At 45.8% G+C, this 18,526-nt stretch overlaps 4 protein-coding genes across 6 annotated transcripts; 2 read left to right on the top strand and 2 right to left on the bottom strand.

Moving 5' to 3' along the window:
- Positions 1 to 2: 2 nt before the first annotated feature.
- On the bottom strand, positions 3 to 5,559 carry LOC147051718 (uncharacterized). The gene is made up of 12 exons (XM_085919320.1): positions 5,257 to 5,559; positions 4,236 to 4,420; positions 3,705 to 4,145; positions 3,034 to 3,581; positions 2,810 to 2,947; positions 2,219 to 2,296; positions 1,723 to 1,839; positions 1,508 to 1,657; positions 1,266 to 1,433; positions 955 to 1,146; positions 690 to 881; positions 3 to 583 (listed from the first exon to the last, which is right to left on the bottom strand). Exons 2-12 carry the CDS (start codon positions 4,405 to 4,407, stop codon positions 476 to 478), a joined length of 2,304 nt encoding a protein of 767 aa, XP_085775446.1. The 5' UTR covers positions 4,408 to 4,420; positions 5,257 to 5,559; the 3' UTR covers positions 3 to 475.
- On the top strand, positions 5,201 to 15,189 carry dhx16 (DEAH (Asp-Glu-Ala-His) box polypeptide 16). Of its 2 annotated transcripts, XM_085919318.1 has the most exons (22): positions 5,201 to 5,452; positions 6,613 to 6,721; positions 8,879 to 9,081; positions 9,258 to 9,499; positions 9,566 to 9,746; positions 9,835 to 9,891; positions 10,065 to 10,319; positions 10,448 to 10,681; positions 10,811 to 10,999; positions 11,109 to 11,219; positions 11,307 to 11,422; positions 11,530 to 11,740; positions 11,844 to 11,942; positions 12,090 to 12,242; positions 12,307 to 12,447; positions 12,573 to 12,735; positions 13,085 to 13,203; positions 13,268 to 13,335; positions 13,428 to 13,590; positions 13,680 to 13,841; positions 13,988 to 14,161; positions 14,761 to 15,189. In XM_085919318.1, the coding sequence occupies exons 3-22, from the start codon at positions 8,884 to 8,886 to the stop codon at positions 14,887 to 14,889; spliced, it is 3,165 nt and encodes a 1,054-aa protein (XP_085775444.1). In that variant the 5' UTR covers positions 5,201 to 5,452; positions 6,613 to 6,721; positions 8,879 to 8,883; the 3' UTR covers positions 14,890 to 15,189. The 2 variants fall into 2 exon arrangements, with proteins under 2 accessions (XP_085775444.1, XP_085775443.1); XM_085919317.1 differs by lacking the exons at positions 5,201 to 5,452; positions 6,613 to 6,721 and adding an exon at positions 8,291 to 8,615.
- On the bottom strand, positions 5,784 to 8,206 carry LOC147051720 (lysosomal thioesterase PPT2-A-like). Of its 2 annotated transcripts, none has more exons than XM_085919326.1 (8): positions 7,825 to 8,206; positions 7,488 to 7,641; positions 7,307 to 7,402; positions 7,128 to 7,235; positions 6,843 to 6,926; positions 6,626 to 6,710; positions 6,209 to 6,263; positions 5,784 to 6,116 (listed from the first exon to the last, which is right to left on the bottom strand). In XM_085919326.1, exons 1-8 carry the CDS (start codon positions 7,987 to 7,989, stop codon positions 5,973 to 5,975), a joined length of 891 nt encoding a protein of 296 aa, XP_085775452.1. In that variant the 5' UTR covers positions 7,990 to 8,206; the 3' UTR covers positions 5,784 to 5,972. The 2 variants fall into 2 exon arrangements, with proteins under 2 accessions (XP_085775452.1, XP_085775453.1); XM_085919327.1 differs by having other exon boundaries at positions 5,962 to 6,108.
- Positions 15,190 to 15,342: 153 nt separating the features above from the next.
- rnf183 (ring finger protein 183) lies at positions 15,343 to 17,987 on the top strand. Its single transcript, XM_085919325.1, has 2 exons — positions 15,343 to 15,819; positions 16,559 to 17,987. The coding sequence occupies exon 2, from the start codon at positions 16,591 to 16,593 to the stop codon at positions 17,503 to 17,505; it is 915 nt and encodes a 304-aa protein (XP_085775451.1). The 5' UTR covers positions 15,343 to 15,819; positions 16,559 to 16,590; the 3' UTR covers positions 17,506 to 17,987.
- Positions 17,988 to 18,526: the final 539 nt, after the last annotated feature.

An 18,526-nucleotide genomic window follows, 5' to 3' on the forward strand; every position in this document is an offset into this window, starting at 1 on the left:
ACTTTTTTTGTGTGTTTGGGTAGATGTCAATTTTAATGTTGGTGTCATAGTGAGAAAGTTGAAGAGTTAATCTCCAAAACACATTAAAATTATTTGAATCAGAGTGTTTAATTCTCTTGAGCAAAAATAATCATAAAACTACTTTTACTTGCCAGACATTACATTCATACAAAGGATATTGAAAGAAAAAAAAAAGTGCCCAGAAACCTGACAATAATAAAATTAGATCATTTTGGTGCATAACTCCAGACCAAAAAAAAAAAAGCTGACACAACCATTCATAGAAAGTTGTCTTGGAAATTGAATAACAGTGATTTGCTAATTTTCAAACATCTCCATATTGGCTGAGACATAAAACTACAACACCGTACCCGAACCTGGCAGGTCAAAGTGCAAACCTGTGGAGATAAATAGACACCACAACAAGTAGTACCGCTCTAAAAGTGCAACATCTTCAATTGGCGGTCCACACTGCTCACAGCGTATGTTTGACGGCCGACATGCACTCGTCTCGTTTCTTCACCAGGTTGTGCTGAAGCTCTTGCACCTGACGGTCGCGTTCCTCAGCGTCCTGCAGAATTTGCTACGGAGAGAAGAAAGACTTTGAGTTGCATGTTGTTAAAACCACTGCCTTGAAGTGTGTTAGCTTAATGCTAACACATAATGGCTAATGAATAGCATCTATGTACCTGTATGAGTCGGTCCCTCTTCTCCAGACTGTCTCTCAGTTTCCTCTCGGCCCTTTCTCCGTCCTCTTGCTGGTTGTGACGCATCCTCTCGGCCTCCTTCCTGCGCAGCTCTTCGTCTCGCAGCGCCCGCCTGGCGTCCGTCAGCCGAGCGCTCAGAGACGACATCGTCCGATCGTAGCTCTCGTGCTGACTCTGTTCATCGTGTTCCGATTAAAACCCGCACGAATGAAACCGTCGTGTCCTTAAGGACGCGGTAGTCCCGCACCTGAACGACGTTCTGGTATTCCTGCAGGGCGGCGGTGAGTTTGGTGACCTCCTCGCACAAGGTGGCGCTCTGTGTCTCTCGTTCTTCCAACATGGCCGCCAGGCGGGTCTGCTTGTCTCGTAGCTGGGAGGCCAGGGATGCCTCGGCCCCGCCTCCCTCCAAGCCGTGGCAAATAACAGAGTCTGACAGAGCCTGGTGGAATAGAAAACGATCACCGTGGTATCGACCGTTAATGATGACACGATCTTTTGATTTGTATTCAATAAATGTGAAAGAAATGACATGAAAACTCCTTTTTTGTCCATCCGTACCTGCACATCTTTCATACAGCTCTCCAGCTCCACCTTGAGGATTCCGACCAATTCGTCCTTCTCGTTCGTGGTGGCAGCCAGGGCTTGCTCCCTCTGCCTCCACACCTCCCTCTCCGTCTCCAACTCCTGTAGGAAGCGCTGTTTCTCAGCCAAGGCCAGACGCAAATCCTGGAGGGACAACGTGTATGAACGCAGCTCGACAAATGTAAACCCGTCTCCGATCGTTGTAAGGACGATCTTACGTCGATGACGTCCTGGTTGCACTGCAGCACCATGTTGAGGGTGTCCAGGTCTTTCTCGCGGTCTCCTGCCGCCTTTCTTAAGGAAGCCACCTCTTCCTCAAGACTCTTTTCTTTCTCAGCCAACTCACGGATCAAACTCTCCTTGGCAACCTTGAATTGAATTCAATTCAATTCAATTCAATGATGTTCAATAATCATCCATCAGGTTGACTAACCTTGTCGTCGTGAACAATATCTTTCAGGTTCTCTGCGAGTTTGTCGGAAATCTCATCTGCTAGCTGGCTTCTTCCTCCGCCCTCCACGCACACTCTTCTGATCACGCTCATGCACTCCTGATGATGATGACAACACACACACACACACACACACACACACACACACACACACACACACACACACACACACACACACACACACACACACACAAGCACACACATGCAAAAGGTAAAATGAGGAACATCATAAACAAATCAGGTTGTCTACTTCCCGGAGGCATCTACGGCTGTCTTCAGTCAGTCATGTTCTCGATCCAATGAGACGATTTAAAAAATATTCCTAATTGTGTCTTTAAATCTGCTAGCTTAATGCTAACACGTGACTAGCGAATATCATTTGTGTTAGAATGCAGGAAGAGGCTGTCTGGCACACAGACAAACAACATTCCAGGGAGCTTTAACGTCTGTCTGTCTGTCTGTCCTCATCATGCCTCACCTGGATGAACCGATCCCGACTGTGCAGGGAGCGAGCGAGGTCGGGCAGCAGGGAGGCGCCGTCCTTATCACGCGCAAGCTAAAGGAGAAAAATGTCATTGAGGTTTAAAAAGCACAAGTTCTCATGATGTGATCATCGGGATCTCTGCGTGATAAAGTTGACATGCTACTTTGACTTTTGGCATCTTTTTAAATGCAAACTAAACAAATGAATCCAGTTGCAAACGTTCATGCAAAGCATGGCGATTAGTTAGCTTGTTTAAACTTGTTTGTGGCCTTTGACACACGTTCCTTACATTTTTTTTTTTTTTTTTTTATCTGACAATCACTGATATGTTTCTTTTGTCCCTGTAATAATCAGCCAAGGGCAAACTCCACTGGTCTGGCAAGATTCCACTCAGTGTGTGTGTGTGTTCGTACATGTGTGTGTGTGCGTCAACAATAAACGAACAGGGCGGCTGCTGAGTGTTGTATAATAACTTGCCATTCAAACTGGCACACCTGCCCCAGTCTAAAAACGTCGCTGTGCCTAATGAAGTGTCCGCCCATGGACAAAAGCACTCAAACTTTCAATCCAAAATTGAGCGCTTACATGTGTCCAGTCCTTGATATCGTCATCCTGGGCTGTTTTGGGTTCCAGTTGCGCCTCAAGGGTCCTGACCCGGGTCTCGGCTTGGTCGAGCTGGCCGCGCAGATGCCTGATCACTTGGTGGAGCCTGTGAGAGGCGCTCTGCTTGAACAAATCATTTGGTGTTACGTAACGAGCACACAGAAGCTCCCGGATGTGTCAATATTTAGCAAGTTGAGCTGAGCCACCTGCTGATGCAGCGGTATGAACTCATCCTTCATCTCCATCAGAACATCATCATCATCATCCTCTTCTTCTCCGTTGTGGTGATTGCCGTTCTCCCCAAAGCTCAGGGTTTTCTTCACCACAGGGGATGTCATCTCACTAGAACTTCTCCTCTTGCTCCTCCCGGCCAGGACGGGAATCCTGCTCCCGACCGGCGAGCGGACCGGCCTCCCTCCCAAACGTCGAATCTCCCTGAAGACCGACGACAAAGTGGCCAACACGTCGCCGGGTGTGTCCAAGGGGTCGCAGCCGTCCAGGGAGTCCAGAGACTGGACGGATTGGGTCCTCAGGGAGAAAGTGGACGCCGCCAGTGAGGTGGGACTGGAGCAGGTGGATGGGATTCGGTGCCAGTGGAGAGGCATGCTCTGGGATTTGTCCCGGGAGAGAGGCAGAGGAGAGAAGGCCTGGTACGGCATTCGGCGAGGAACGCCGCACACAGACTCGTAATCGGAGTCGGACACGCGCAGAGAGTCGCAGCCTTCGCAGTTTTGACCCTTTCGGCACCGTTTTCCTGCAGGGGCCACAAATAGACTTTAAGATTTTAAGATTGGGTCAGGGTTTAAAATTAGGGTTAGGATTTCAAACCGGGCATTTTAACTATAATTCAATTTTCGAACTCCGGGTCTTGTGTTACCTGTTCGTATAAAGTAAGGACACGTGTCCCACTTCTCTGACCAGCACTCGTACTCGGCCAGAGCCATGTTGTCCTTCAGTATGTCCCGGTAGTCCTCCTTGTCTTCATCTCCTCCCGCTTCCTCGTCCTGCTCCCGAGGGTACCTTTGGACGTAGTTGCTTCGCACCCAACGCCGGACGTTGTCTCGCTCCTGAGTCAACTTGTTGAGCCTCTCCGAGGAGAGCGCCCTAACCCTGTTGATGACCGTATCGAATCTGAAGACGCGTTCCAGAACGCCGCTGCACTTGCCGCACACGAACTCCCCGAGGCCGCCGCCGCGGTGAACGGGACGGCCCAGGATGTGCGTCAGAACCGACAGGAGGTCCAACGATTTGGAGGGAGAGTTGAGGGACAGCTGGGACTTGGACAGGGAAGATGATGAGACCAGGGAGGACATGCTGCCTGTGGACGTTGAAGTGTCAAGTTGAAGTCAACATTAGGACTTCAAATGAGTGTTTCAGGTGACCTCAAAGAAAAAGAGGAAAAACTCACCCCATGGGCTGCTTGGTGAAGAACCTGACAGGCTTTCTCCTCTCAAGGAACTTGTGGGGGTCTGAGGCTGACTACATTTCTTGTGCTGTCCCCCAAACAGCCAACGCCTTTGGTTGCCTTGAAGAACTCCTCCGCATATTACACACAAGTCATTTGGACCACGGGACGACATCTTGGCAGGCACTCTAAATACACAAAATATAAATACTGAGTGCTTTGAATGAATGGACTCACACTGTGGAGTCACAATTAAATTATTCCAGTAGGGGCTTTCAATGACTCAATGGAATCAGCTCATTTGCTGACTCAAGAAAGCAAGCTCACTGGAAATGCCACACAGACTCTCATTATTTGGTTCACTGAATAAAGTTTTCCGACTCAGCCATTTGGCATCTGCTTAACCAAACAGTGACTCAAAATACTGTACACTGTTCGAATCCTCTGAAAATGTAACAAGTTTACCAAGACTAGACAAGTCGAAGGGCGGAAGTGACTCGTTTTTCAAAATAAACACAAAAATGACATCACCACGGAGGTCTTCCATTGATTTTAGTTATCATTCTTGATCATTTGATCGATATATGGGTAAAGATTGACAAAACACTGGATTCCTAGTTCAGAGTCACGAGTTGAAACGTCTTAGTCGATGTTCATAAGCACATTCAGGACGCGACACGTCGACTTTTGGCCACGCCGACAGTCCGTGAAGTATCCGCCAAGTCAACTTTTCCCTTGAGCGGGCTGCGCAAACTTCGTCGCCCGGGCACCTTCACTTTAACAATCACTTCTACAGCTTTAAACGTCTTTTCTTCCACCTTCCCAGTGAAAAATAATCGCAAATTAAAACGTACTAAAACGTTCAAACAAACTTTGACAGAAAACAGCTGTCAGATCACAGTGTCGGTTATCTGCTTTTTCCGAGGGTACCTGAAAGCAAGCAAAGGCTTGAGAAAATAGAGCCACGTCGTTCGTTACCTTTACAAGGCGACAAGTGTTTATGTTCCAAAAAACAAAGTTTTACCTTTAAACCTGGTTTGACGGAGAAACGTCCGTCAGACGAGGATGAGTCTTTACACTGTGATACAGACGAAGAGCAGCCACAAAAGGAGCAACCTCTCGTTGGAAGGGGGAAAAAAAAAAAAACTCCACCACTGCTTTGAGTAAAGTGAAGCTGCTCTTCTCGACTCGACTCACAGCGCCGCGGAGGAAGAGAGGTGGTAGGTGTCACCTTGTGCCTACGTCATCAAGCCTACCTGTGGGGCGTCTGGTGCCAGCAAAAACAGCAGAATCCTTCATTTATGTTCAATATTTTACGACGTTCAAACCCGAAGAAGGGTCGTAAATCTACGGTCAACCCTCCAAAATAAATTAAAATAAAAGTTCAAAGTACTAGGGACCGGATGTGACATCACCGATTGACTCGGTGTATGCTGCGGTTTTTGTCAAATTAGTTTTCATTAATATCCGCTAGATGGCAGTAAAGTCGTTGTCATTACCTGCCTAAAAACACTTGAAGCATATAAATGGAAATTCAAACAGTTAGGAAAATTGGTTTTTATTTTTATCACTCATTCAATTACAAATTTAACTGAGAAAACTTTTTTTCAAAATGATTACCTGTCAACATAGTTCAGTAATTATTGTAAAAAAGGCACATAGAGCAAAATAAAAAGTCACAAAATTCTAAAATCTTTTTCTTAATTTTCAAACACCTTTCCATCGTCCCCCTCTCTCCCTTTAAGTGAGCCACTTCTCGATGCAATTGGTGAATACGGTGAAGTTGGAGTGCCAGTGGATGTGCTTGACCCCAGAGCAGAGGCACAGTGAAAGGTCACCGCGAGCGCTCAGCGTCTTTAGTCCAAAAGTGTCATTCCTGTAAAACTGTCCACAGGTTATAATTAGAATATCTTTCAAAAATCATTCCGCATTAATGGCGATGGAGTCGATGGGAAGAGGGAACAGAGAAAGTGTACCTCTTGGTTCCTCATTTCCACAACTTGTTCTTTGTTGTCATAGAACCCAAAGTGGCTGAAGAATAAAAAAAAGGAAACACATATTAACTCTGAACCCACTGCCCCGACTAAGCGCCTCTTTATTTTAAGAAGTGGCACCTGTTGTGTAACATCCTCTTTTTCGTCACAAAGTGGTTTCAATTTGAGATGGCAGGGTGAACAATAAGAAAATGCATCGCTCATTTGCTAACAACTGAAAACAAAAATAAAACAAAACATATGTGACCCGCCATCTTTGCCTACCTTAGAGTGTTGTTTTTTTTTTATTATCCCTACATACCTATAAATTTATTATCATATCGTCTTCTTGTGATGTCATATACAAATGTTTTCAGCCCACCTTTCTGTGTCATCCTTATAAATAGAAGAGTGTCACACCTGGACTGCCATGGAGTGATGACTTCGTCATCCGGTCCGCCGATCAACACCAACTTCTTGATTCGTAGGAAGTTCTCCCTCCAGGCTGACACAAAGGTTTATTCATATTGTTCATTGTTACAATTTAACATAAAGGTACCATTGCGATTACTTCTGTGTGCTGCCTAAATAGTGAATTGGCCATCAGGAATTGTGAATTGTGTGAGGTTGCGCTTACATTTTGTGTTGTTGTGAGGTATGTCACCATTGAGTAGTGGAAGAAAATTGCTGTTCTTCAAGTAACTGGGCCTGTGATGAGGGTCTGTGAAATATAGACACAATAATAATATTATAATTATCCTAATGTCAGGGGTTCTAGTAATGATCTCTGTGGGACGCCATAAAACAAGCCATTCATTCATTTATCAAACTTGCAAATTGTTACCATCCACAGGATCAAAAATATGACTTTTTCACATGAACAATCCAAATGGAAGTGTTTCAACTCCAAGAATGTGCTCACCATTCCAATATTGGCAAATAGACACTTTTTGTCCCATCCTGTTGTAGCAAACCATGAAGATTGTATCTTTCATGAAGTAGGGAAACACCCGCTGAAGGTAGTACGTGTCTGGCGGGATAAAAAAAAAAAAAAGTTTGACATGATAGCGACTTGCTGCAAGCACCGTTGGGCTGTCTAACCTCCATACTGGCCGGCCAGAGGTGACGACAATGCGATGAAGTTGTGGATGTTGTGGTTGGGCATGGTGGAGAGGAGAGCTCGACATATTAGACCACCTGGGAAATATGAATATGACAAATATCAATATGAAATATTGTAAGAGCACTTTCGCCTTGACCCGAAAGAAATATACGCGTATACCTTGCGAAAAACACAGCAGGTGTACGCCGTCTTGAGCCGAACTCATGATGGGCTGGATGGCCCGATGGAAGTCTTCCACCTGCTTCCACAGCGGCTTGAGACTGGATACGTGATTGTGCATGTCCACCACCGTCACCTCTGTGCCAGGATGCGTCTGCAATCAGTTCCCGTTTTCAATCGTGCAAAATAATAATGTGCTGTCATCCTAAAAAATCAGCCTAAATACAAACTAGTGATTTGTTAGTTTGAACTTTTCAATCACTACTTATTTGCTTGTTACAAGTATTGGAGAAAACGTCTGAAATATTACAATATTTTTTGAATCTGGAAATCTGACCTTATTAATGAAGAGAACCAGCTTTTGGAATTGCTTGGGTCCATCAAAGATTCCATGCACGATGATGACCGGCCGGTAGCCATTGACGCGGGCGCAGGTGAGGAGCAGCACCGGGAGCAGGAGAAGCAGGAGAGCCGCAGTCGGAGTCCTCATCTTGAAAGTCATTTCTGTTCGGTTGTTTATTGTTCCTTGTCAGTAGTATTGGGGTTGAGTGCGGCGGTGTTGCGTATTTAGGCTCCTATTTAATTCTGGAAATAATAAAAAAGGAAGAAAAGAAAAAGGTTTCTCATTGAGAGAAAGTCAGTGGCGCATGCTTGAAAGTTTTTTTTTTTTCCAAATGCTGCCAAATTATGTTGAAATAATAAAAAAAGGAAGCGAAACCTCATTGAGTGAAAGTCAAGCGCGCATGCTTGAATTTTTTTAAAAGCCAACCCTTCCTAGTCAAGTGACAGGATTTTTGTTATTGTTCCAGTGATGGCCACAAGAGGGCAGTAATTAGTAGCCTTCTTCATTGCCCTACTGTTTTCATGAGCGGTGAAGAGTTTCTTGCATGCAGACATGCGCGTAAACTTAGCGTAATTAAAAATGGACTGTTTATCTCGTTATCATATTTTATAATGACTTGTGTCTTAAAATGTATGTTCATACATTCGACTTGAAAGTTACTCATTCCGTCACCGTTTGTAGCAACTGCCGCTTATGGACTTAGTTAGCTCGCGTTTACTAGTGAGCTAGCTTTTAGCCTCCGAGTTTTGGAGCATAAACAACGTCCACTTGACGTTTTCAAAGCGGTAGGTGGATATATATTGTGATTATTTTGTCTCCAATTAAGTTTTGATATTCTCCTGATATATACGAACAACGGGGGCTGGTAAATGATAAAGTTGTGGCTTCCTGGTTATCAAGAAAATCACATAAGTAACAAAATGTAACAATTTTCGAGCTTCAACCTTTTGAACTATCAAACCTATTTTATTGCTACAAGGTGAACTCATATACTATGTTCAGCAAAACACTGACCAGATAATTATGTGTTGTTTTTTTTACTGAGCAGACACCATGGCCGACCTTGAGCAGTGGGTCAACGACCGGCTGCATGACATCTTGGGCCTGAGCGACCGATATGTTGCTCAATTCATGATCGGCATTGCCCGGAAGGCGAGCAGCTCTCAGGACTTTGTGAGCAGGCTCGAGCAGACAGGCACCATCGACATCGACCAGAGCATCACCTCCTTTGCACATGAGCTGTTTGACAAGGTGTGTAGACTCACCTGACCCCCAAAACACTTGAATATAATTATAAACACATTTAACAACAATAACCCCTCGAGGTGCGCGTCTCTTTAAAAAATGACAAACTGATGCGCATCTCGATAGATGGATTACGATAAGTTTAAAAAACGTCCACTTACAATACTGACGGTGTGTTGCAGATTCCTCGCAAGCAGGTCGTGGAAAAAGCCTCCCGGGTGATGGAGCGCCAGGCCATCGAGATGGACAGGAAGAATCGCACGTACACTTTGCTGGAGGATAGCGACAGCGACGAGGACGTCGTTGTGGAGAAGCAGCTCGGGACTAAGAAGAAGAACAAAGAGAAGGACGGTGGGAGCAAAAAGAAGAACATCCGGCGGAAGAAGGAGAGCGAGTCGTCCAGTGAAGAAGAAGTGCCTGTTAGGTAATCTACCAATGTAGTCCCCTTCTGTATTTTGTCACTCAAAATGTTCATTTCTTTGTACTTCAGGGCTAAGTCGAGCAAGGATGACAACTCGGCTATCAAGAATGAGGATCATGAAGAAGAAGAGTGGGAGAAAGAAGAGCGGGAGCGACTACACGACATCGAGGAGCGCGACGCCTTTGCCGAACGCGTCAAGCTGAGAGACAAAGATAAGACGAGGCACATCGCGGAGAGGACGGACAAAAAGGTGACAAGAGTTAGGCTACCCATAAAAGATCTCCCTTAAAAAAAAATCGAAGACCTCATGGTCTTCTATTTTGGTTTTCGTTTTTCAGGCTTACGAGGAGGCTCAGAAGAGACTGAAGTTGGCTGAAGATGATCAGAGAAACATGGTAGGTAGAAATCATCATATTGTCCCCCCCCCAGAATTTCAAACAGTTCCCAAGTGTTACAATCTTGGGAATGAGTTGAACCAACAGACAAAGGAAAATCTCAACAGACTCTCAATAAATGACGATTAAAAATAATTTTGTGACAATTAATTCCTCGCTCCCTCCTTTGCCAGTTGCCCGAGTTGCGAAAGCATTCCCGCCGCGAATACCTGAAGAAGCGTGAGGAGGAAAAGCTGGAGGATCTGGAGGCGGAACTCGTAGACGAGGAGTACCTGTTTGCCTCGGACGACCTGACAGAGCGTGAGAAGAAGGAGGTGGACTACAAGCGCACACTGCGAGACCTGGCTAAGGACTACAAGAAGGCTGGAGCAAAGGAGCTGGAGGAAAGGAAAAATAGATACTACATGCCGGAGGAGATCAGGAGAAAGGTGGGCGTTTCCAACTTCCTGGAATATTGTTTGTGCCAAACTAAAATGAAAAATGCAGACCTCTCTTGTTGACAGAAAAAGGTCAAAGTTTAAAAATAGCTTATCAGCCTTGGTTTTTGGCCGTCTAGGAGGTGCCCCAGAAGGAGTTGGAGCTGGAGGAGGAGCCCCTCATGGAGCTGGGCGGCGAGCAAGGTCGCTGGGAGGAGGAGCGGCTCAAGACAGCCTCGCTCAGCTTCGGTGCCAAGAAGGAGCGCGAGCAGGGCGTGAGGCGCCAACAGGAGAAGTATCAGCTCATCCTGGAGGAGGACGAGATGATCGACTTTGTCAGCACCGCCATCACCATGAAAGGGACTTTGATGGAGGTGAGAAGCTTGATAATACAGTGAAATAGAAATATATCAACGTGATACCATCTTAAATTCTTGCTGGGTCAAAAGAGTGGAAAGTGATTCTCTGTAGTTTAAATCACGTGGAATTAATTCCCCCCCAAGGACGAGCCTCCGGCCTTGTCCCAGGCAGAGCTGAAGAAGCAATCCATGCAGGAAGTCCGCCGCAGCCTCCCCATCTTTCCATACAGAGAGGACCTGCTAGCTGCCATCCACGAGCACCAAGTTCTGGTCATCGAGGGCGAGACGGGCTCGGGAAAGACCACACAAATTCCGCAGTACCTCTTTGAGGACGTGCGTGTTGTATTACAATTGTTTTTTTTTTTTTTTTTTCCTCAGTCAATATTTTTTTCCTTTGCATTTCAATTTTTTTTTCCCTCAACCCTTACGTGTCCTCTCTTAGGGTTTCACCAAAGGAGGGATGAAGATCGGATGCACGCAGCCTCGCCGAGTGGCGGCCATGTCGGTGGCTGCTCGGGTGTCGCAGGAAATGAGCGTTAAGCTCGGTAATGAGGTAATTAAAGGGCGGGGGGTACAAAAAAAAAAACTACGGTTTTGCTGTTGTATGTCCTTCATTTTTTGGGGGGTGACATTTACCCAGGTGGGCTACAGTATCCGTTTTGAGGACTGCACATCAGAGAGAACGATCATCAAGTACATGACAGACGGCATGCTGCTACGAGAGTTTCTCACCGAGCCCGACCTCGCCAGCTACAGGTAACGTTCTCACTGACCCGTGTGTCATTTATCCGAATTTCCTTTTGTATTATAACGGACCCTCGGAGTCGTTCTTTGATCCGGTCCAAAAATGTCACTCATTTTAGCGTGATCATCATCGACGAAGCTCACGAGCGAACCCTCCACACGGATATCCTGTTTGGCCTCATCAAGGACATCGGCAGGTTCCGTCCCGAATTGAAGGTGCTGGTGTCAAGCGCCACCCTGGACACGGCGCGCTTCTCCACCTTCTTTGACGACGCGCCCGTCTTCAGGATACCAGGCAGGAGATTCCCCGTGGACATATTCTACACGAAAGTGAGTGCCGCTTCTGCAGTTGAAATGAATGTCGTGTGTTTGTTGTTTTATTAGTGCATAAAAAAAACAACACATTTTTAATTGTTGTAAATTGAAATGTTAGGCTCCGGAGGCTGACTACATGGAAGCGTGTGTGGTGTCAGTGCTGCAGATCCACGTCACGCAACCTCCTGGAGATATTCTGGTCTTCCTCACTGGACAGGTACGCCGCAAAAAAAAATCCATATATGAGAAAAAATATTATTGCAAGAGAAAAGAAGAATTACTTTGTGACATTTTTGTTTTCTGTATGCTAATTGTGTTTGTGGCCCATCGTTAAATTGAAAATAATAATTCTCCTGTCATGTAGGAGGATATCGAGACATGCTGCGAGCAGCTCCAAGACAGATGTCGGCGACTGGGCTCCAAAATTGCCGAGCTGCTCGTCCTACCCATCTACGCCAATCTGCCCTCTGATATGCAGGCCAAGATCTTCAGTCCCACGCCGCCCGGTGCACGCAAGGTGAGATCATGCAAGTGAAAACTGAAAAGTGAGCCGGAATTTCATTTTCCTTCCTTCTTTTTAGGTGGTGGTGGCGACCAATATTGCGGAAACCTCCTTGACCATTGACGGCATCATCTATGTCATCGACCCGGGCTTCTGCAAGCAGAAGAATTACATCGCCCGAACCGGCATGGAATCTCTTATCGTCATGCCCTGCTCTCGGGTGACTGCACGCACACACCACTCGGCAATTTAGGAGAAGAAAAAAAAATTAATTAGCTATCGTGAGCCAAAATTTGAGTGTGCTTCAGACTGGTTTGCTGATGTCACACTGTGATTTTTTTCCAGGCGTCGGCCAGTCAGAGAGCAGGACGCGCCGGCAGAGTGGCCGCCGGCAAATGCTTCAGGCTCTACACGGCGTGGGCCTACAAACACGAGATGGAAGAGATGACCGTGCCTGAGATTCAGAGGACCAACCTGGGAAATGTGGTGCTGCTGCTCAAGAGCTTGGGTGGGTGTGATGCATAATGACATAACAAAACATTACTGGAAATGAAAAACAGTGTTGAATGAATGAGAGCTCAGCTTCTGTTATCTTTATGAAGGTGGAATTTATGTCACATGTCCTACGCAATCTAGTCCATGCATCTCATGTTCCAGATTTTTTTGTAGCTCAAGCGGATAGTAAACATGCACCGATGCTTATCTTGGCTGCAGCGATGACAAAAAGACACTATCCTGTCTTAAATCTAAACATTCCTCTGAAACATCACCTTTTTTTTTTATTTTTATGAAATGTAAATTTTCTATTCTGACGGTGGAACGTTTTTCTAACTATTGTTGTCTCTGTCCGTGTCCAGGTATCAATGACCTTCTCCACTTTGACTTCATGGACCCGCCGCCGCACGAGACTCTTCTGATGGCTCTGGAGCAGCTTTACGCCCTCGGAGCACTCAATCACCTGGGGGAGCTCACCACGGTATTCCACATAGTTGAAGGGATCATCTTTTAGGAAATAATGCTCACTTGTTTGTGGACTTCAGTTGGGTCGCAGGATGGCCGAGCTGCCTGTGGACCCCATGCTGAGCAAGATGATCCTGGCCTCTGAGCAGTGAGTCTCATCCCACTCCAACAGTTTTTTTTTGTTTTTTTTCACGTCCTCTTCCCTCACATCATAGCCGCTTTTTGCTTCTCCTCTTCCAGGTACAAGTGTTCTGAGGAGGTTCTCTCAATCGCCGCCATGCTCTCAGTAAACAACGCAATCTTCTACCGGCCCAAGGACAAGGCGGTGCATGCTGACAACGCCAGGATGAACTTTGTGGTGCCCGGCGGGGATCACCTGGTCCTGCTGAATGTCTACACGCAAGTATGGATGGCTTGTTCTAAAGATTCATTTTGTTATATAAAATATTCAAATAGAAATTTTAATTTTTTGAATGTGTTTTTCTACCTCAGTGGGTGGAGAGCGGCTACTCGACACAGTGGTGCTACGAAAACTTCATCCAGTTTCGCTCGATGAGGCGAGCGCGGGACGTGCGCGACCAGCTGGAGGGCTTGATGGAGCGCATCGAGGTGGAGATGGTCAGCTCGCAGGGTGACTCCATGCCCATCCGCAAGGTGGGTGCAATACACTACAGACGAACATCCACTAGTACCAGATACCTTAAAGTAGGACCGCTATCAGCCCGATACCGATACCTGTTCCCGATACTCACCCAAGGCCAATTTGAGTGACAATGATATGAAACTTGACATTTTTGCAGGCGGTGACAGCGGGCTACTTCTACCACACGGCGCGGCTCAGCAAAGGAGGCTACAGGACGGTGAAACATCAGCAGACAGTCTACGTCCACCCGAGCAGTTCGCTGTTTGATGAGCAGCCCCGATGGCTCATTTACCACGAGCTGGTCATGACCACCAAGGAGTTCATGAGACAGGTCTGTACCATTAACTTACCGTTGCAACAACAACAAAAAGCTGTTTTAGATAATTAATGATAATACATGGAACATAGATAAATATCCCCCCCCCCCCTCAAAAGGGAAACCAAATAAAAAAAAAGAAAATCCAAATAAGCAATAGAAACTCATGAATAAAATAATATTTGGGGGGAAAAAAAATAGCTAAATATTTGTATCTTTAATGTATATATTTATGAGTTGTATAAATGTACAAACTATATGTAAATGGAAAAAATGGAATAATATTTGGGACAGCAGTATAAAAGACAACAAAAATTTTAGCGATTGTTTCAAAACTAGAAAATCATACCAAAAAAAAATAAAAAATCAGAGAGCCGCCCCAGTATTGGTTTCACCTCACATGGGCAACATTTATTGAAATCCAAATAGATTTCAAGTCACTCCTAGTCATTCAACCATTATTAGACGACGTCCACGTCTCGTTAAAACAAAGAAGTGCGTTTGTTCTTGAGTGACTCCATGAGGAAACTATTTGCTTGTCACGCTGACTAGGCACAGAAGGAGGAAATGCGGCTGACAATTATGGAGCTAATAACTTCTGCTTTTGCCCCCAGGTGGTGGAGATCGAGAGCGGCTGGCTCCTGGAAGTGGCTCCTCACTACTACAAGAGCAAGGAAGTGGAGGATAGCAAAGATAAGAAGATGCCCCGCAACCAGGGCAAGGCCAAGGAGGAACTGGGTTGAAAGCACACCGACCCGATTACAATGGCACACCGGCACATGGGCAGCCTCCGATTTGCAGGCGTTAGTGGACATGGGAGAAGAAGAAGAAAAAAAAAAATGTGGACATGCCCAAACAACCTGAACACAAAGCTGTGATGAATACAGATTCCACCCTAAAGTGGCTCCCGAACGGTTTAATTATAAACCCGATTGCCTGCGGCGATAACGTACGATTCAGCGGGCTCATTAGTGACGCTTTGATACCCACACTTGAATTGTTGTCTTGATTTGCTGAAAAGCAATAAATTTTTTTTACCGTTATTTGTAGTTCCTCAAATACTTGTTTCGGCATCTTTGGTGAGTATGAAATTTACATATTTTATATCATGAGAGTAATTTGAATGACGCAACTATGAGGTTTAGATATTTATCCACAGTGTTCCCAGCACGTCAAACGATGGCGAGCGTCGGTAAACGTCCAGACCACCGCACAAAAGCGGACGCACAAGTTATGACGGTAAGGAACAGTTTTGCCGTGTGCTCTCCCGCCTGTGCAAATATGCGGCCTGCTGACATCCATCACGCCTGTGGGCTAATGGAGGTCCAGGACCTGCTGGAGCTTTACAGGAAGTGCTAATAATGCTTGACTGTGTCACAGAAACTGGAAGACGTACAAGTTGGAAATGAAATTGAATGCATGTCAAATGTTAAGCTAGGCTCTGAGTGACATATTGACATATTCCTCAAGCAGAACCGTATACACACACACACACGGCCGAGCAGGTCCGACTGGTCCGACCGAAGGCGGCTTGCCAGGTTCTTCCGAGAAGGCGGTGCTGTGTCACAGTGAGAAAACAAGACAGAACAACCAGACTTGAGGCCAGAGCAGCCCAGTTTTACAACGTGAGGTTCACTCATGGATCTGCTGGTGATGTGAGACTTCCTCAACAGGTTTGTTTCGGTTTTGATCTTATTTTTCTTTTTTTGCAATGGTGGGAAGTGAAAAAAACATTTGGGAACTACTTGAGTCGATTTTTTTTGGAGGTATTTTATTTTTTTCTCCCTACATTTCTTTACGTGTCTTCGCCAGCTTCTGACATTGAGATATTCTCCTAATATGGAAATACACATGTTTTTTTTTTTTTTGTTGGCATAAGCTAATTTAGCAATTTTATGACTCAATTCACAAGGTTAGCAAAGTTTTGGAAAGTTTCCATTTCCTTATGAGTAGAATCAATATGCAGTATAAATATAGAGGAGGAAATGTTTTTTATTTGTGTCAAAATTTTAAAGCAGTAATTATATATAATTGATCAGAAAGTGATTCATTATGATTTTTTATGAATTTGTATCAGTACTACATTTGGAGTCCTTTTTAAAAAAATATTTCTTTATAATAATTTGGCTTGACTGTAAGGCAATATTTTTCAAACTTTTTTTTTTCTAAGAATGTTTCAGATGAACTTGTTTTAAACCTAAAAGTGTGTTGGGTGGATTTTAGTGGAGCAAAATCAGGTTTGGGCCGTAATCTGAATCCACCACAGGCATGCTTGCCTTGCAGTAAAACCCAAAAAACAAATAGAAACGACGTTAACTAAAGACTCACCGTTGAACGCTAAAACAATGTCAGGACGCCTCATGCTCGTTTCTACCTTTGCCACTCATAAACGGGTTGTTTTGTCATCCGCAGAAAGCCTCGACTAGAAAACACAGACGCCCGACATGAGCGCCGAGCGGGAGAGGCGGCGGCCTCGTCGTAGCCACAGCCACGACACCCGACCGCCCCCCAACGTCAAGCCCCGGATGGACAACCATCGCCCGCAAAATGTCCGGAGGTCCAGGAGCTCCGACTCGGAGCGAGGGCGGCGGAGAGAGCGCCGCTCGGGGGAGCCCAACCAGCAACGCCATCAGCGCCGGCACCAACGCCGCAGGAGCGCCGACGAGCGCCCCCCGCCGCCCGAGGGGAGCGACGGCGACGAGCTGGAGTGCGCCATCTGCTTCTGCTCCTACGACAACACCTTCAAGACGCCCAAGCTTCTAACCTGCGGGCACACCTTCTGCCTGGAGTGCCTGGCGCGTATCAACGTGACGGCGCCCGAGCTCAAGACGCTGTCGTGCCCCGTGTGCCGCGAGCTCACCGACATCCCGCACGGCCAGGACCTTCCCCGCCTGGGCAACAACCAGGACATCATCGGAAGGCTCCCGCCCGAGATGCGCCGCGCCAAGTCCATCCGCTTCAAACGCAGCAAGGGAAAGCTACTCCTGAAGAACACGGCGGCGCCCAGCGGACCCGCCAACGTCGGGGTCCTCACACTGCCACGCAAGAACCACGAGACCCAGGCGGCGCCCGCCGACGCTTTGCGCCTGGATGCCATGGAAGGCGGCGTGGAGCCCGCCACCGTGGTGGACGTGGGGCGTCCGCCCAACAGGGTACGAGGACGCATCCGCCGTTTTTTCCGCTCGGACCGCTGCTACTACATCACGGTGGCCACCGTGGTCACCATCACGGTGGTGCTCTTGCTTGTGGGTATCCTAGCGTTCGTCATCATCCCCAACACCGCCATCAACCCCAGACCCCCGCCCGGGAACCAAACGAGGCCTCCGCCTCCACGGAACGCTTTCACGACATCGCCGTGACCTGGGTAGCAAAACTTTCAGGAATTTTCATGGAATTGAATTGGAATAAACCAGGAATTTTTCAACATGGACAAGAAATACACGGCTCATCAAAAGTTGGGGATTCACATACACTGTGGTTTTAATTTAATTTTTTTTTTTTTTTTAAACCACTAAAATGTTCCATCATGAACTTTTTCTTTTCAGTCAGTGTTTCGGTACTTTTTGCACAACAAGGAGCTAAACAACAATAATTCACATCGTTTTCTCGGTTTTAATTCTCAACAATTATAGACCAGTCTGGATGTTGTATTTGTTTTTTATTTTCTTTGCTTTGTGTTGCAAGCAAAAATTGTATAAGCAGACTTTAGACGTGCGAACTGAGGTAGGAAGAAAAATGTGCAAATTTTTGCGCAGCGCATTATGACAAAAGTAAATGTTATATATATTATGCTGGATTATAATACCAGCCTATTAAATAACCAATTTAATTCCCATGGAAATTTACTGGAATTTACTAACCCAGTTCAAACCCTTACTGTGACGTTTTTAACTCATCACTACTGCTTCACGCGTTTGGCCGAGGTGAAGAAATGAAGCCAAACAAGGATGGTGGCATTTTTTGAAATGAAGAAAGCACCGACTTGGAACTGCACGCCAAGGGAATGTATTGTTGTTTATGACCCAGCTGGCTTTTCCATAGCCATGTTTATACCTGTGAATTCATTGTAAATAACCTATTTGGAAATATTTTCCAAACCTACCAGCAACGGGTTTAAAATCTATAAAGACAAGTTAACGCAAACATTTTTAAAAATTTTTTTTAACAATACTATGTTCTATACGGCCCCACTAGTCTAAACAGTATTACAGATTAATATTGTGGAATATGAATTAAGCAAGAAAATCCATCTCAGAAGACGGCCATTTTGCCACGTCACATGATCAAACTCAGAAACCCTGATCTCATTTGGCCAATGCTAAGCTAGCCAAAATGTAAATAACATGAACAGTGTGTATAAATATAAATGTGTATAAACAA

This window comes from Syngnathus leptorhynchus, chromosome 8 (assembly GCF_054491065.1).
Source record: "Syngnathus leptorhynchus isolate UIUO chromosome 8, UIUO_Slep, whole genome shotgun sequence".
NCBI classification, from domain to species: Eukaryota; Metazoa; Chordata; class Actinopteri; order Syngnathiformes; family Syngnathidae; genus Syngnathus; species Syngnathus leptorhynchus.

Excerpts from the sequence above, each read along its gene's own strand:
- LOC147051718 (XM_085919320.1), bottom strand. The coding sequence starts at position 4,407 with ATGTCGTCCCGTGGTCCAAATGACTTGTGTGTAATATGCGGAGGAGTT. Across the intron at positions 3,582-3,704 it reads TCCTTACTTTATACGAACAG|GAAAACGGTGCCGAAAGGGT; the intron begins GTAACACAAGAC and ends TGGCCCCTGCAG. Across the intron at positions 1,147-1,265 it reads GCTGTATGAAAGATGTGCAG|GCTCTGTCAGACTCTGTTAT; the intron begins GTACGGATGGAC and ends CTATTCCACCAG.
- dhx16 (XM_085919318.1), top strand. The coding sequence starts at position 8,884 with ATGGCCGACCTTGAGCAGTGGGTCAACGACCGGCTGCATGACATCTTG. Across the intron at positions 11,943-12,089 it reads TGGTCTTCCTCACTGGACAG|GAGGATATCGAGACATGCTG; the intron begins GTACGCCGCAAA and ends CCTGTCATGTAG. Across the intron at positions 12,243-12,306 it reads CGCCGCCCGGTGCACGCAAG|GTGGTGGTGGCGACCAATAT; the intron begins GTGAGATCATGC and ends CCTTCTTTTTAG.
- LOC147051720 (XM_085919326.1), bottom strand. The coding sequence starts at position 7,989 with ATGACTTTCAAGATGAGGACTCCGACTGCGGCTCTCCTGCTTCTCCTG. Across the intron at positions 7,642-7,824 it reads TGGTTCTCTTCATTAATAAG|ACGCATCCTGGCACAGAGGT; the intron begins GTCAGATTTCCA and ends AACTGATTGCAG. Across the intron at positions 6,711-6,842 it reads ACCTCACAACAACACAAAAT|CCTGGAGGGAGAACTTCCTA; the intron begins GTAAGCGCAACC and ends CCTTTGTGTCAG.
- rnf183 (XM_085919325.1), top strand. The coding sequence starts at position 16,591 with ATGAGCGCCGAGCGGGAGAGGCGGCGGCCTCGTCGTAGCCACAGCCAC.